Source organism: Plectropomus leopardus, chromosome 6 (assembly GCF_026936395.1).
Source record: "Plectropomus leopardus strain MGB_pleo_1.0 chromosome 6, ASM2693639v1, whole genome shotgun sequence".
Lineage (NCBI taxonomy): Eukaryota > Metazoa > Chordata > Actinopteri > Perciformes > Serranidae > Plectropomus > Plectropomus leopardus.
The window spans coordinates 21066779-21081120 of NC_142181.1; the positions used below are offsets into that span (position 1 = coordinate 21066779).

Sequence of the window (14342 nt, forward strand, 5' to 3'; positions counted from 1 at the left end):
CACATGAGCTTGAGGCTGAGTGCTATTGATTTTTGATGAATTTAGTCTTTTGGGATCGCACATTTGGCACTGAAGGAACATATAAACACACTTATTTTGCTACCATTTTTCACAAGTTAAAATAGTGCCCTACTGATATTTCTATGCTTATAACAGACTTAATTTTCTCATATTTTGGTTGCAAATGTGTTAAAAATCTGTTAGTGAGCACTTCTCCTTTTCCAAAATAAGTCATACATCTGACAGGTTTGCATATCAAGATGCTGATTAAACAGCATCATCACTATACAGGTGTAAGCTTTTAGAAAACATGCACAAATATGACAAAATGAACGCAGAGTACAGACCAAAGGCTCCATCCCTGTCGATGTACATATTTAATATTAAATATATATATTTCTGAGACTTTGGCAGTACATCGAACCAGCCTTTACAACAGCTGACCACATGTAACTATACCAGCTCAGGACCTCCAAATCCAGAGTCTTCACCTGCAAGATCGTGGCTTCATTTGGCAAAGGAGAAGTGTTCATTAACATGGATTTTGACAAATTTGGGAACAAAATTGAGAGAAATAAACATTTTGTGTGCAAAGAAAAAGTCTTAGATCTTTTATTTCACCTTGTGATGTGAGCAAAAACAAAAGTGATGCAATCACATTTTTTCTTTCACTGTCAAAAAGCTCTTTATTTTTAAAGCAAAAGTATCAGCAGAAACAAGCTCTGTATGAATCTTTTTTTTTATATAGGCCAGTTATGGCCCTGTGGCTATTAAGTTGGTGTTTAGAGAATGCAATGCATCTGCTGAGTGAATATCATTTATATCACCACTGTAAAACATGTAATTAGAGCTATAAAACACATAAAAATGGCACTAACCTGGGTGATAACTTCCTCTCTTGCCTCTGGTCCCCTCAGAATGCTGGAGCCCGAACCCCCGCAGCAGGCCGTCCTTCACCAGCATCCTGCGGCGGCTGCTGGCCATCGAGCAGTCGGCCATGTTTCAGATGCCTCTGGAGTCGTTTCACTCGTTACAGGAGGACTGGAGGCTGGAGATCCAGCAGATGTTTGACGAGCTCAGGGCCAAAGAGAAGGTGAGAAACCTGAAAACACAGATCAGGTCACGTCTTAGAGGTGTGTTCGTTACTACGTGAACACTGAGATTTTAGAGAAATTATATATGTGAACTTTGAGGACTTTTATGTGTTTCATCAGAGTTAATTTGTTGTAAAAGAAGAAAGATTTCAGCAGAAAGTCATATTTCATATTAAGAGTGGGAGGAATCTCACCACATCACCGTCTGTCTGAGGTGTTTCTGCAAATAACAATCACCTTAGCAACAAGCCTGTCGCCAAAGGAGGTGTGAGAGGAGGTGCTGCTCTGCTAATGTCTCCTTTCTCTCCTCTTTTTCTTCTCCATTCTTTTCCTTCTTGTCTCCTCATTCTTCCTGTCCCTGTCCTCTTCTTCACTTTTTCTAACTTCCTTTCTTCTCCCCTTCATTCTCTTCTCCATTGTTGCTCCTCTCCTCCTCATCCTCTTTTCTCCTCTGCTCATTCTTGCTCTCATCTTCTCTTCACCTCTTTCTCTTTTCCTCTCCTCTAATCCTCCTCTCTTGTTCCTCTCATCCTGTCCTTTCTCCTCTTCTCATTCCTTTTTCCTCTTATCTTCTGCATCCTTTTCTTCTTCCTCCCCTCATTGTCTCCTCCCCTCTTGTCCTCACTTTTCTTTCCTCCCCTCCTTCCTTTATTTGCTCCTTATTCCTCACCTCTTCCTCTTTTCCACTCCCTCTCAATCAACTCTCCTTATCTTCATCTTCTCCACTACTCCTCATTCATCTTCTGTTGCTCCTTTTCTCTCCTCTGTTGTTCCTCCCCTCATTGTCTCCTCTCCTCCTTTCTCTTCATCTCCTCCCTTTATCCTCTCCTTCCTGTCTGCTTCCCCACTATTACTGTCACCTATCCTCATCCTCATCTTCTCCTCTCCTCCTTTCTTTCTTCTTTCTCATTCTTCCTCTCTATATCCTCTTTTCTTCTTTCCTCATCCTTTCTCTCTTCTCCTCCCTTTATCCTCTGCTTTTTCCTCATTCCCCTCACTCTCCTCTTCTCCTCTCCTGCTCCCTCCTCCTCTCCCCTCCCTGCAGGAGCTGAGGTCCTGGGAGGAGGCGTTGGCTCGAGCAGCTGAGGAGCAGAGGGAGCAGGAGGAGCAGCTGAGGAGGAGAGAGCAGGAGCTGGCGGAGAGGGAGATCGACATCGTGGAAAGAGAGCTGAACATCATCATCCACCAGATGTACCAGGAGAAACCGAGTGTGAAGAAGAGAAAAGGACACTTCAAGAAGAGCCGATTATTGAAACTCGGCCGAGACAGCAACTGCATCAGTCTGCCCTCTGGTGGGTCGCTGAGGGAGCTGCACTTTATTTTAATCTGAGGAGTCAGAGCTCCCAGTTTCATGTAATTTAGGATGTAGACAGTTATACGTTCATCTACAGCAATACACTGCAAAGTCACTTCAGTCTCCTTATTATGAAGTGAGGAAAAACACAATTTTAACTCGGTTTGTCAGCATTTTGCTCGTTTTGAAGGCACGTGTGGTCAAAACAGTAATGATGAAGCTCCAGTCTGCACCACTGTGTTCCCAAAGTTATTTAATGTCTGGCAAAATAAATACGTTCATGTAAAAACCAACTCTGTTCTCACCTGCAGGCTTTGAGCACAAGATCACAGTCCAGGCGTCTCCCAGTGTAGACAAGAGGAAGAATCAGGGGAGTGAGAGCACAACGCCGCCTGCCAGCCCAGGGGTCATACCCCGCCTCAGAGCCATAAGATGTGAGTGCAGACGCCTGAAAGTCAGAAAGCATCCTGTGTGAGAGAAGTGAATGAGGTAGAAGTGTAATACAGGTTATCTTAATGTCCCTCAGTGACACCGAGTGACGGCAGTAAGACGTGGGGCCGCAGCGCTGTGTGTAAGAAGGAAGACCTGTCCACCAGCAAGAAGAAAGGACGCACCTGGGGTCCAAGCTCCACCCTCCAGAAGGAGAGGGTCGGCGGGGAGGAGAAGTATGCGCACAGTTTGTTTACATTCTAGTGATGCATGTAAAATCAGTTTTAACTGACAATAGGCGGGTTTCCATTACAGATTTGTGCAAAACCTAAACATATTTTCGAAATGTCAATAAAACACAATTGCAAGTCTCCATTAAGCGATCTTAGGCGACTTCTCTCACGATAACATTCCAAGATAAAACGACACAGAAGGTCACTGGCAGAGCGACACCATGTGACGAGCTGGTATGAGAATGGACACGTGCACAGCAGTGCATTGCCATAGCATCGTGTGACCTATAAAAGCAAAAAAAGTGATTCCATTGCAATTTTACAAAATTTGGCTTTTTCAAATCACCAGAAATAAAACCTCATGCAAGCATAACATTTACTGTAATATATAGGAGTTTTTCTATATTGACATGTTTCCATTATGCGTATTTATATTTGTAGTTTCAATTTGCGCAATTTGAGGGTTAATGGAAACCCACCAAATAACACTCTTCAGTGGTTTTAAATTTTTACCTGCTAGCGTGAAAACAAACTGATTATTTTGGGAAAAGTTTCAGAAATATTACACATTATTAAAAATATGTTTTTGGCACTTGACCCATTCTAACTAACATGAACTGCATTAGGACATTAGGACACAAACACAATAGCAGCATTAACACACTCAAAGCTAAAAAAATACAAACTTAAAGTTCTTTCATATGTTTGAGTCTGTGTTCAATTTTGCGATCACATAATTTGCAGCAGGTTAGCTTTGAAGCAAAGAGGCCTTCGTATCACAAAAAATCACAGTGCCTGTAAGTGTTGCCTGCTGGCCAATGGAGGCCCTAAAAAACATTTGACATTAAAGCATTCATTATATTTTAATCATCTACTGTCCATTTCAGTGCTTTCACTTTCAATACATTTAATAAGCTACATTACTGGGCATTTGCACCCGCTTGACAGGCATCTGTCAGTTCAGGAATGACAACTAGAGACACCTCGCAAGTGTCACTGGAGTAATGTGAAGTCATCAATGTTACAGCTGTTCGCTAAAGTTAGTCATTTTGGTTGAGAGCTGCAGTTAAATGTGGAACTGAGATGCGTGCATTTTTACTGTGCGGCCCTCAATCATATCTGGTCATCAAAACTCTGAGAACCCAAAAAGAGTACTTCATTTAATATTTTTTTCAACTTCATTTGATGCTCATCACGTGTATTGAAGGATTCAGTTACGTATAATGCCACCAGAAGCCGCAGGTGTGTAGTATATCCATCAACTTCACCACAAAGATCAGTGAGTTTGCTGTGAGCAAAATCATTTTTTTCCTAAATCTGGGTACAAAAAGGATCAAATGCAGGTATTGTGTGGGGAAGTCTGAAACTGCTTGGTTCTGGGTTGTTTCTGTCAATACTTTAAAGGTATCAAGTACTGTTATTCAGCCCTAGTAGACAAACTGTCCTCCCAAATCTACAAAGATATTGGCAGATAAATGCAGCAGAAAGTCAGAAAGTCTTTGTGAGTAGAACAGCAGGGCAGTGTTTTCTTATAGGAAGCGAAACGTAACGTACTTGATGAAACTGCAGTGACAAAAACTGGATCACGAGGATCGTGATGATGAGACTCATGAGGCTCATTTTATGTTACATATGTCACAGGCAAGAAGAAACTGCCTGTTCTAGTATTTTTCTGCAGACTATTTCTTGTACCACGGAGAAACAGAACCTATAAATCAATATGTCATCACAGCGTGTGGAGCGGCCAGAAGCATTTCTGGAGATGTGGTTGAAAGAAATCTGTGTTGTGTTTGATATTTGTTCTCACCCGACAACCTTTCTGATTCTTATTTCTTTCCAAACAACATTGTGGCAGTTTGTTTTTTCTTTTAAAGGTCAGTTGTGATTGGTGGTGTGTTGACGTCTTGCTATCTGTTTGCAGACTGAAGTCGCTCGGTGAGGGATGCAAAGTTTGGTCGTCCAGTGCACCAAATCTGGGCAAGTCCCCCAAACATGCACCCATGACCGCGGGCTTCTCCAGCCTCAATGAGATGGGTGAGTGAAAAAAGTTAAAAAAATACAAACTTGAATTGTTTTCATATGTTTGGGTCTGTCTGTTCAATTTTGTGATCATTTGACATTTAAGACATGCATTATATTTTTATCATCCACTGTCCATTTCAGTACTTTCACTTTCAATACATGTTGAACTAGAAGTCACCCGATATTGATTTTTCAGGGCAGCTACAGATACCAATTTTTAGTGGTTAATGAGACCGATAACCGATATTTGGAGCTGATTTTTTGGAACATAACAACATAACAAACTCCAACACAAAATTTTGTTTAAATGTCTTTAGCAAATGTTTTATCAAATCTGAAAATATCTTTTTTTTTTATGCTAAAACAGATAATAGGCAAAATGCAAAATATCAGCTCCAATAATCGCCCAGGCCAATAATCTGTCGACCCTTATTTAATAGCCTACATTACTCTGCATTTGCATAACACTGCAGCCGCTTGACAAGCACCTTGTAAGTGTCGCTGTCTTTACTTTTCATTGGAAGTTAGGAAAGAAGAATTAATCAGCTCAGTACTTACTAACTGCTCTCTCTCTCTGAAACAGAGGAGTGCTGTGAGTTTGAGGAGTCACCGGGGTCCCTGCTGCCCTCAGAGACCAGCAGTAACGGAGCTGTGGAGGACTCGGGGTCCCTGTGGAGCAGCCTGGGGCAAAACACGTTGCCTATTGTTGTTAACACCAGTTCCTGTCAGGTGCCTGTTGGGCTGGGGACGGGGGTTAGCTACCAGGACTCGCTGCGTCGCTGCGGCCAGAGGAAGAAGAGCGATATGTTGCTTTTGGGTTGTGCCTCTCTGCTCGCGTCTGTTGCCCTCGGACAAGACCTGCTGCAGCTGGGAAAACTACAGGTGAGAAAACAGAAAGAACAGAGAAAAATGTGAAACAGCTTTCTTTTAGTAAACCACAACAGAGGAAATAATTAGGCCTTTACTAACAGGTCAACACTGCTTTTGACAAAATATAACATTGAGGGAAAATGACTGAGCTTTTCCTGTAACAGATTGAGCCAGATATTGAAAGTGTATCGCTTTGTTCCATTCATTCTTATAATTACTAGTGCCAGACATCAGTATGACGTTAGATTCTTATGTTGGACAGATGTTAAATTCTGGTTAGAAAAAAAGAGTATATTATAATAATATAACAATATTAATAACAATACTTTAATTTTCTAATGATGTCAGAATTTCAGGTTGTGTGGACGTTAATAATTTCATGTTTTGCAGACGCTTTTTTTTTTGTTCTCCATATATTACGACTAAATGTCATAATTGTATGTTAAGATGAAAATTTGGAACACGTCTGATTTTGGCAACTTAACAACACAGTTTAGACAAAAAAAACCCAACAAAAAAACACCATCTATTCATCTATTATTCTACATCAAATTGACGTTTGACATTGTCTGGACATTGGTCACCAGTCCTTACAACCTAAATTTAACCAAATATCATCATGTGATGACACTGGTGGCCGGCAGGGTTAATATTTCAGATAAAAAGTAATAAAGCTTTCTCATCTGATGTAATCTAATCTAATTACACAGAGAAAAGAAATTCCATTGAATATAGCCAGGGAATTTTTTTTTTGTGGCAGCAGTCAAATCAACAAATCAGATACTTTGTTGTTGTGTTGATAATGTCCAGCACTAATCATCATTCAGAGTAATTTGAGTCAGTAACATATTTCTGTATTAAGCAAATCAAATACAATGAAAGATTCTTGCGCCTAAACCCAACACCAGAGCACAAAGAGAGAAATATTTGATTTATGTAAAAGATTATTTGAAAAGCTTTAGGAGGCCTGCCCTGACATACATTGTGCTGCTGGGGCCAGACAGGTGAAAAATACCTCAAATTTCCATTTAAGTTTAAACTGTGCCCACCTCAAAGTTAAACAACAACATGCATTGTAGACAAAAGATATTACCATTTTAATCTGATCTGACCATAAAGTCTACCATTGCCAATAATAAATAAACATATCTACAGTAAATAAGCACAGAAAAACAATCCACCACTACATTACCAAACATAAAATTGCTGACTTACAAGAACAAAGTTGTTAAAGCATTCAAAACACACTGAATTATGGACAAGCGCAATGTAAAAAAAAAAGCCAACTCACTTATAGATATAAACTGCAGCACAATGAAAGTAATTTAGCTAATATTTGATGTTATATATGCTGCTTCATTTTTGTTTCATTTGTTTAAAGGGGGTCGTTATTTACACTGTCTTTGGTTATTGCTGGAGGTTTTATTGTTTGTAATTTCTTTTTATTGGGTATTTTTATTCACACGCCGTCTGCAAACACACAATATCCCTTTCAGGGTAATAAAGTTTTAAGTTTCGGGAAAGAAGTTTATGTTCATTCACACATTTATTTTATTTGGTACGTGCCCTGTCGTAACAAAACAGCATCCTACTGCAGGCAGAGACACTTTTATAAAGTCGACGCTGTCTGAGAAGAATATTAAAGCAGTAATGCACCACGTCACAGAGCCCCTCATCTTAAACTAATAGATCAAATTGGGGATGAGATAAAACAGGATGAGGAGGCTGCCAAACTATCAGCGGGATGCTGTCGAGTCAGCACGGACCGAGGTCTGCATGGACGGGTTCCAGCACCTCGTTGATCCTGTGGTTTGAGGATTTCCGCTTGTTGTCGAAGCAAAAAAAGTTCTCACGAGTAGATACAGAGTGTACAGTGAGAGGATCAATGAAAATAACGTCTTGGCTGTAATCTCCTGCTGTAGTTGCTTTTATAAGGGCGAGGATGTAATCAAGAAATGAAGCAGCATATTTTTAAAAGAAGCACAAACAGCAGCTCAATCTCCAGCTGTTATGTGATGTTTCTCGGCTAAATGTATCAACTCAGAGGTCCTTCACGTGCGCTGATGTCATTGTCAGGTGCTCCAGGATGAGCAGGACCTCAGAGAGGAGCAACGGAAGAAGAAGGAGGGCCTTTTTCAGCGGACGGGACGTTTCCGTCGCAGCACCTCTCCCCCCAGCAGAAACCTCTCCCTGTCCCTCTCCAGGCATCACGACTCTGCGCTCCCCTGCATGGACCCTTCTCCCTCCGTCACACTCCTCTCACTGTCCTCTCTGTCTGACTGCAACTCCACCAAGTCCCTTCTTCCCTCTGACCCAGACGAGTACCCCCTGACCCCAATAACGGGGGTCAAAACCCCGGCGGCGCCACCAGCTCCCACCCTCAATCCCCTCCTGGACTTGCGGGCAGAGAAGTTCAAAAAGGAGCCCAACCAGTCGCTCACGCCCACCCACGTGTCTGCAGCCATGGCCATGAACAGGGGCCACAGACGGACCCCCTCAGACGGGGCGATACGACCCCGAGCTCAAACTCTGGGACACCGGAGGACGCCGTCAGATGGGAGCATGCCCATGCCTCCTCCACCGGGGGCAACACACTTCATTAACAAAGGTACAGTGACAAACAACGTAGAACTGTGTTTTTTGCAAGTCTAGAGGGCCAGATGATCAAAGTTTATTAATTATTAATTAAATATTTGACTGTTTTTATTTAACCAGGAAGTCTCTTAAGAAACAATGGGTCCCATTTATGAAATGTGAGCAGAACGAATTTGTGTTTAAAGTGTTTGCAGAAAGAAATCTACGTGTATTACGGCATTCACCAATATATTAGCAGCTCTGATCTTTTCACAGGTACAACAATATCTACACCTGCCTCTGACTGCTCGCAGTGTTTGTGTAAATAAGGAATGCACATAAATCGTGCTCATCATGATAAAAAACCGCAACTTTCATTTGTATTGTGCTCTATTATGTTCACAATACGCAGATGCCTTTGACACATGTAAGTTACACATGACAAAAGAAAAGAAATATAAATCATTGAGCTGAATTATTTGGCAATCAGTGTAATTAGTGAAAAGGATCAGTGATGGCTGTCAGAATTTAAAGCGATTTGTGAGACATGAATGAGAACCATTATCTCCTTGACAAGAACAAGCCAGACAAATTGACTGCCTAAATTATTTAACAAATACTTCAACCCCCAAACGACTATTTACATAGCAGTTATTCACCCCATGTAAGGTTTTCTTTGTGAAGAAAACTTTGTTTTTCTTGATTGCCTCTGGAAGAATCCAAAAACTTTTACAGAAGTTTAAGTTTTGATTTAAACAAAGTTTTCTGTTGGAATTTGTTATATTTCGACTTCTAAATTTTTACAGAAATATTTATTATTATAATATTATAATCTGTATCGCTATCAGCCCTGAAAAAACAGTATTGGTAGACTCCTAGCAACAATCAAAGAGTATTTGGTATTTTTTCATAAACTACAACAATAAATCATTTTTTAAACATTCTTCTCGCTTCTCTCTCATTACTCAGGAACGCAGGACACCCTGGACATCCCCCGCCTCCCTGACCCCTCCGCCATCTTCCCGGTCCCCCACAGGCGTAAAGCGCCCGCACCACCAATCCCGGACCAGTTTCCTCTCTGCCTCATCAGCCCCCTGGAGCGACCCAAGACGCTGGAGTTTGCTCCCCGGCCGCGGCCCACCCCGGCCAGGATGAGAGCCGACCCCTGGAAGCTGGGCTCTCTCTCCCGGACCCTAAGCTCGTCGCCGGGCAGCAGCTGCGACAGCCCCCTCGGTTCAGGGGACAGCAGCGCCAGCACCACGAGACCCAACCTGATGGACATGGACATGGAGGGACAGAGTTTGGACCACACTGTCCCTCTGTGTGGACAGCGGAAGCCTGCCACTCTGTGTGGACAACAGTACTTGTAGTGAAACTTTTCTGCGTCAGAGCGTTGGCTAAATGCCTACTGATGTCTGAGCCGAGCAAAGTGCAAAAACATCCCACTTCTTGTTTTGGGCACTTACTGGAAGCCATTCCTCTCATAAGGTGTGAAACCTTTACAGCGAGCCTTTCCCTGATAGCGCTCTCTAACCTGCACGACACTGAGGGTCCTAGAGGCCTTTTAAAAGCCTTGTAGTGTGCACACCCACATACCTTACCCCACACCTCTCCCTCCCTCATGGAAGCAGCACGACCAGGACACACTCACGACCATCAAAAGCCATTCAAGTACTTAAAAAGCCACTTTTTTGCCACCTGTTCATTCATCTGCTCGTGCTTTTGCTTTTGTCTGTGTAGCACTTTCTGCTCGCATCTCTCACTCCAGACATTCACATTTCACCTCATAGTTGATAAAAAACAGGAGCCAGACTGCTTAAAATCCTTTGAAACCTGAGCAAATCAGCTTGGTTTTTTTTTTTTTTCAAAAACAACAGAGGAAGGTAATGAGCAACTTGAGCAACCACAAAAATGTTACAAGAAACTTAAACTGAAAATTAGCAAAAATGGAAAGTAAAAAAACTAAAACCAACAAGGAATTGAGAAAAAGAGAGAGATGACTGGTTGCTCTGTAGACTATAATCAAACGTAGGTCAAAAACTTGTGCTGGTACCAACAGGATAAACAGAGAAATCAAAGCACTCCAAAACTGTGAATAACAAGGAGGAAATACATTAAAAGGCCTTTATTGTAGTGACTAAATCATAATGACTTGGACACTACAACAAAGGTGTTTTTCACATTTTTGGAGTGCTTAATTTTCTATTTTCTTCCTGTTAAAACAAGGATCTGACTTGGAAAAAAAGTGCTAAAAATGAAAAAAAATATATATTATGTAACATTTTGAATATAAAATCATAATAATCATCAATATAGTTTGTTTTAATATTTCTCTCTATCTCTTTTTTATAAGATTAATTTTGAGGTTGTTTTCTTGTCACCTTTTACCAATTTCTTGCAATTTGCTCGTTGCCTTTTACCGTGTTTTTGAAGAGAATTCAAACCTTTTTGCTCAGGATTTGAATGCTTGCGAAAGGCGTCTAAATGCAGCACAAGAAAAACGGATGTCCATCCAGGTTTAAAGGGTTAAAATCCTTACTAGAGAGTGTCTTCGTTCTTATTTTGCACGCTGTTTGCTCTGCCGGTGCACAAACATCTCCCATGCCTTCATCCTCACACTCTGCATGGGGGTCATCGTCCTCTTCCCTCTGAGACCGAGACAGGAAAAGCCTTTTTCTGACAGCACTGGTGGACTGGTTGCAGCCTTGTACAGTGAAAAAAAAAGAAAAAAAAGAGTTTATTTTCTCAGTGCTTGTACCATCCCAACCTGTTAGCAAAAATGTTTTTTATTGGTTTGGCAGACCAGGTGTGTTTCTCTCTGTGTGAATGTGTATATATATTACTGTGCATGTGTGGAAGAACAAAATGAGTTGTTTTTTTTTTTTGTGTGCTGGTGCTTTTTCAGTGCATGTTGTTTTATGTGCGAATGGTTTGACACTTCTTCGAAATAAGATCATCTGTTTGTCTTTTACACGTTTTACATTCCTCACTAGCAGTCAGTAGCACTCTGTATGGATCCCTTTCATGCCGCTAAGGTGGACGCAAAAGAAGGAAACACTGAGGGACCTGATTTCAACCTCACGTCGGACCGTTCGGAAGCTTTATATTGTCCTCTGACAGGTTGTATTAAACAGCCACGTTAGTCAGCCTCTATTTGGACTGAATCAACTTTTTTCCGCTGTTTTCACACAGGGGTTGAAAAGTTTCTCTTGGCTGCAGGTGGTATTTTACTTGACAGTGCAAATTTCTCTAGGTGAGCGTGAGTGTGTGAACATGCGTGTGTGTGTGTTATTATTTGTATGGGATGATGACAATCCCGCCGGTCGAAGAGTGAGCCCAAACTCATTCTCCTCGTGTGGTTAAGAACACTGAGTATTTATTAAATTTATTGTTATTATTGGAAAGGATTCATTGTTATTACGACGCTCCTCCTGGGATATCTGTATATATTTGTTAATATAACAGGAAACAAACCTGGGAAACTGCTTACTGAAACGTCCATGTTGTCTCCAGTCTCAACCTGTGACTTTTCTGGGTCAGTGAGGAGTAAGTGTGAAATGTGATGAATGAGAGACGAATAAAAAAACAAAGAAAGATGCTTCAGTGTCACTGCCACATCTGTTGTTTTTCCATCCAATATATAATAGCTCAGATAGAATATCTAAAAAGTACTCAGATTATTTACTTAACTGTAGAAAACACAATACACATGAACGTATGAATACATACATAAAATTCTGCATTCACAATCCCAGTTAAGTAAATACCAAAATAAAATGAACTTAAAGTATGAAAAGTGCCCATTCTGGAGTAAAATTGCCCCTGAGATAGATATATTATTATAAATTACATCTTGGATTGTTAATAATATTGCAGCATATTGCTGCCACACCAGAAAAACAAAAACCAAAAATGGATCAGTATCACATAACAATATGAAAAGTTAATTGTCATAAGATGTTTGCACATTTTAAAAAGAAACTTTTAATGTTAAACAATACGTTATTGATTTTTTTTTTTCTTTTTCCATTAAAATTGTTTTTTTTTTCTTCTTTGAGCCTCAAACATTTATTTCAGTAATATTATCTGAGGCATTTAGAGGGGAAATCACTCTTCTAACAACTCCTAAATATCCAAAACAGGACATTGCTTTATTTTAAGAGCTCTCAATTCAATTTCAAGTCAGTTTTATTTATAAAGCCCAATATCACAAATCACAGTGTGCCTCAGTGGGGTAATATACTACACATTATACAACATCCCTCCATCCTTAAACCCTCACAGGAGATGAAAAAAAACCTACCCCCCAAAAAAACTTCAACAGGGAAAAAAATGTCAAAATGCAAAAACAGATGGGAATGAGCTTATTGTGCGCTAAAAAGTACCCGGTAACAACAACTGTCATATAAATGTAGTGGAGTAAAAATATTTAGGCCTTCCTCTGAACGGTTGTTAAGTAAAGTATAAAGTTGTATAACATGACAGGGTTCCTGCAGCTTAACTCAAATTAAATAGATTTAAGACTTTTTAAAGCTTTTTTATTGGCACATGGAATTAAGTTTTAGACTATTTTTCTAATAACCAAAATTGAAGAGGGACAATTTTATGTTGCCCAAATGTTTATTGTGACATAAAACCCTAAATTTCTTCTTTCCACGAAAAAAGTTAGATTATCCACTTCAAATTCTGAAAAAAACAACCCTATTTTGAGTGAGACACATGGGAGACAATGAATATATTATATTATTATATTAAGTATCTACTTGGTTTACCAAAAGAAGTGGGAAAAATCTGGCACCGCCATCTGGTTTTCTTGGCAATTTTGTGTTTTTCATGTGAGATTCCCCTGCCTGGATTCCCAGCATGACGAGTTTAATAAACCATTTAACAAAAAAATAACAATTATTCTGAGATTTTACAACACAGTGTCAGATAAAACAATTTTTAAAAAATCCTACATTCCATGCCTGAGCATTTTTAAGACTTTTGGGACATTTATTTAAGTAATTTAATAATTTTTTTTAGAAATTTTTTAGAAAATTTTTTTAGAATTTAAATGAATTCAATGCCTTTTAAGACTTTTTATGGCAGGAACCCTGAATGAGTAAATGTACTCTGATGGTTGTACATTTAACTATGGTTAAAGGCGGCTGCAGGAACAGATAAAATCCTCTAGGTGTCACCACTGTGGCCTATGATGTCATATCACTCCCCTGCCTGCTGTTTTTCTCCATGTAATGAATTCCTGTAGTCGCTCTCTGACTCTGCAGTTACCACGAAAGGCAGTCCAAGGTGCTCTCATGCATCCAAAACAGTTAACAAAGATTTCAGGATTAAATATGAGACGTGAGAGTGGAAAGAAATCATCTGAATGCCAAACAAAATGGGATATTTCACGCTGACGACCTCTGAATATTAAAGACCGACCCCTGTGCACATGCAGCGTATACAGATGATGCAAACACACACTCACAAAAGTCTCCCTCACACACTTACTCACTGTTGTGTCTGTCGGTGTGACCGCCAATCAAACACCTTTCCAGACGCCAGTCAGTTACCTAGCAACCCCTCTTCACTTCCATGGTGATGCTATTAAAAGCAACAACAAAGAAAAAGGCAGAAAAAAGGGATGATGGGCCTGAAAATGAAGCAAGAAGGAGAGAGAGAGGGGTGTTAAAGAGCCAGCAGAAAAGGATTCAGTAGGCTGAGCGTCGTCTAGCTGGTTCACAGCTCACACACACACACACACACACACACACACAGAGATATATTGTCTGATAGGGACACAGTATGTGTGCTTTCTTTATCTGCCTTAACAGCAAAAGC

General features: G+C 40.4%; 1 protein-coding gene and 1 long non-coding RNA gene across 2 annotated transcripts in view; one reads left to right on the forward strand and one right to left on the reverse strand.

Annotated features, from left to right (window-relative positions):
• LOC148189362 (uncharacterized) overlaps positions 1 to 5766 on the reverse strand; it is a 33038-nt gene extending 27272 nt beyond the window's left edge. The window contains exons 1-3 of the long non-coding RNA XR_015776817.1: positions 5631 to 5766; positions 2694 to 2836; positions 879 to 1102 (exon numbers count right to left, since the gene is read on the reverse strand). This is a non-coding gene — a long non-coding RNA (uncharacterized LOC148189362). The remainder of the gene's footprint in view (positions 1 to 878; positions 1103 to 2693; positions 2837 to 5630) is intronic.
• map3k10 (mitogen-activated protein kinase kinase kinase 10) overlaps positions 1 to 12114 on the forward strand; it is a 41974-nt gene extending 29860 nt beyond the window's left edge. Inside the window, exons 4-11 of the mRNA XM_042486758.2 lie at positions 918 to 1093; positions 2140 to 2386; positions 2700 to 2822; positions 2915 to 3053; positions 4972 to 5084; positions 5656 to 5954; positions 8019 to 8550; positions 9486 to 12114. Of these exons, the coding sequence (XP_042342692.2) occupies positions 918 to 1093; positions 2140 to 2386; positions 2700 to 2822; positions 2915 to 3053; positions 4972 to 5084; positions 5656 to 5954; positions 8019 to 8550; positions 9486 to 9886 (2030 nt within the window). The 3' untranslated portion in view covers positions 9887 to 12114. The remainder of the gene's footprint in view (positions 1 to 917; positions 1094 to 2139; positions 2387 to 2699; positions 2823 to 2914; positions 3054 to 4971; positions 5085 to 5655; positions 5955 to 8018; positions 8551 to 9485) is intronic.
• Positions 12115 to 14342: the final 2228 nt, after the last annotated feature.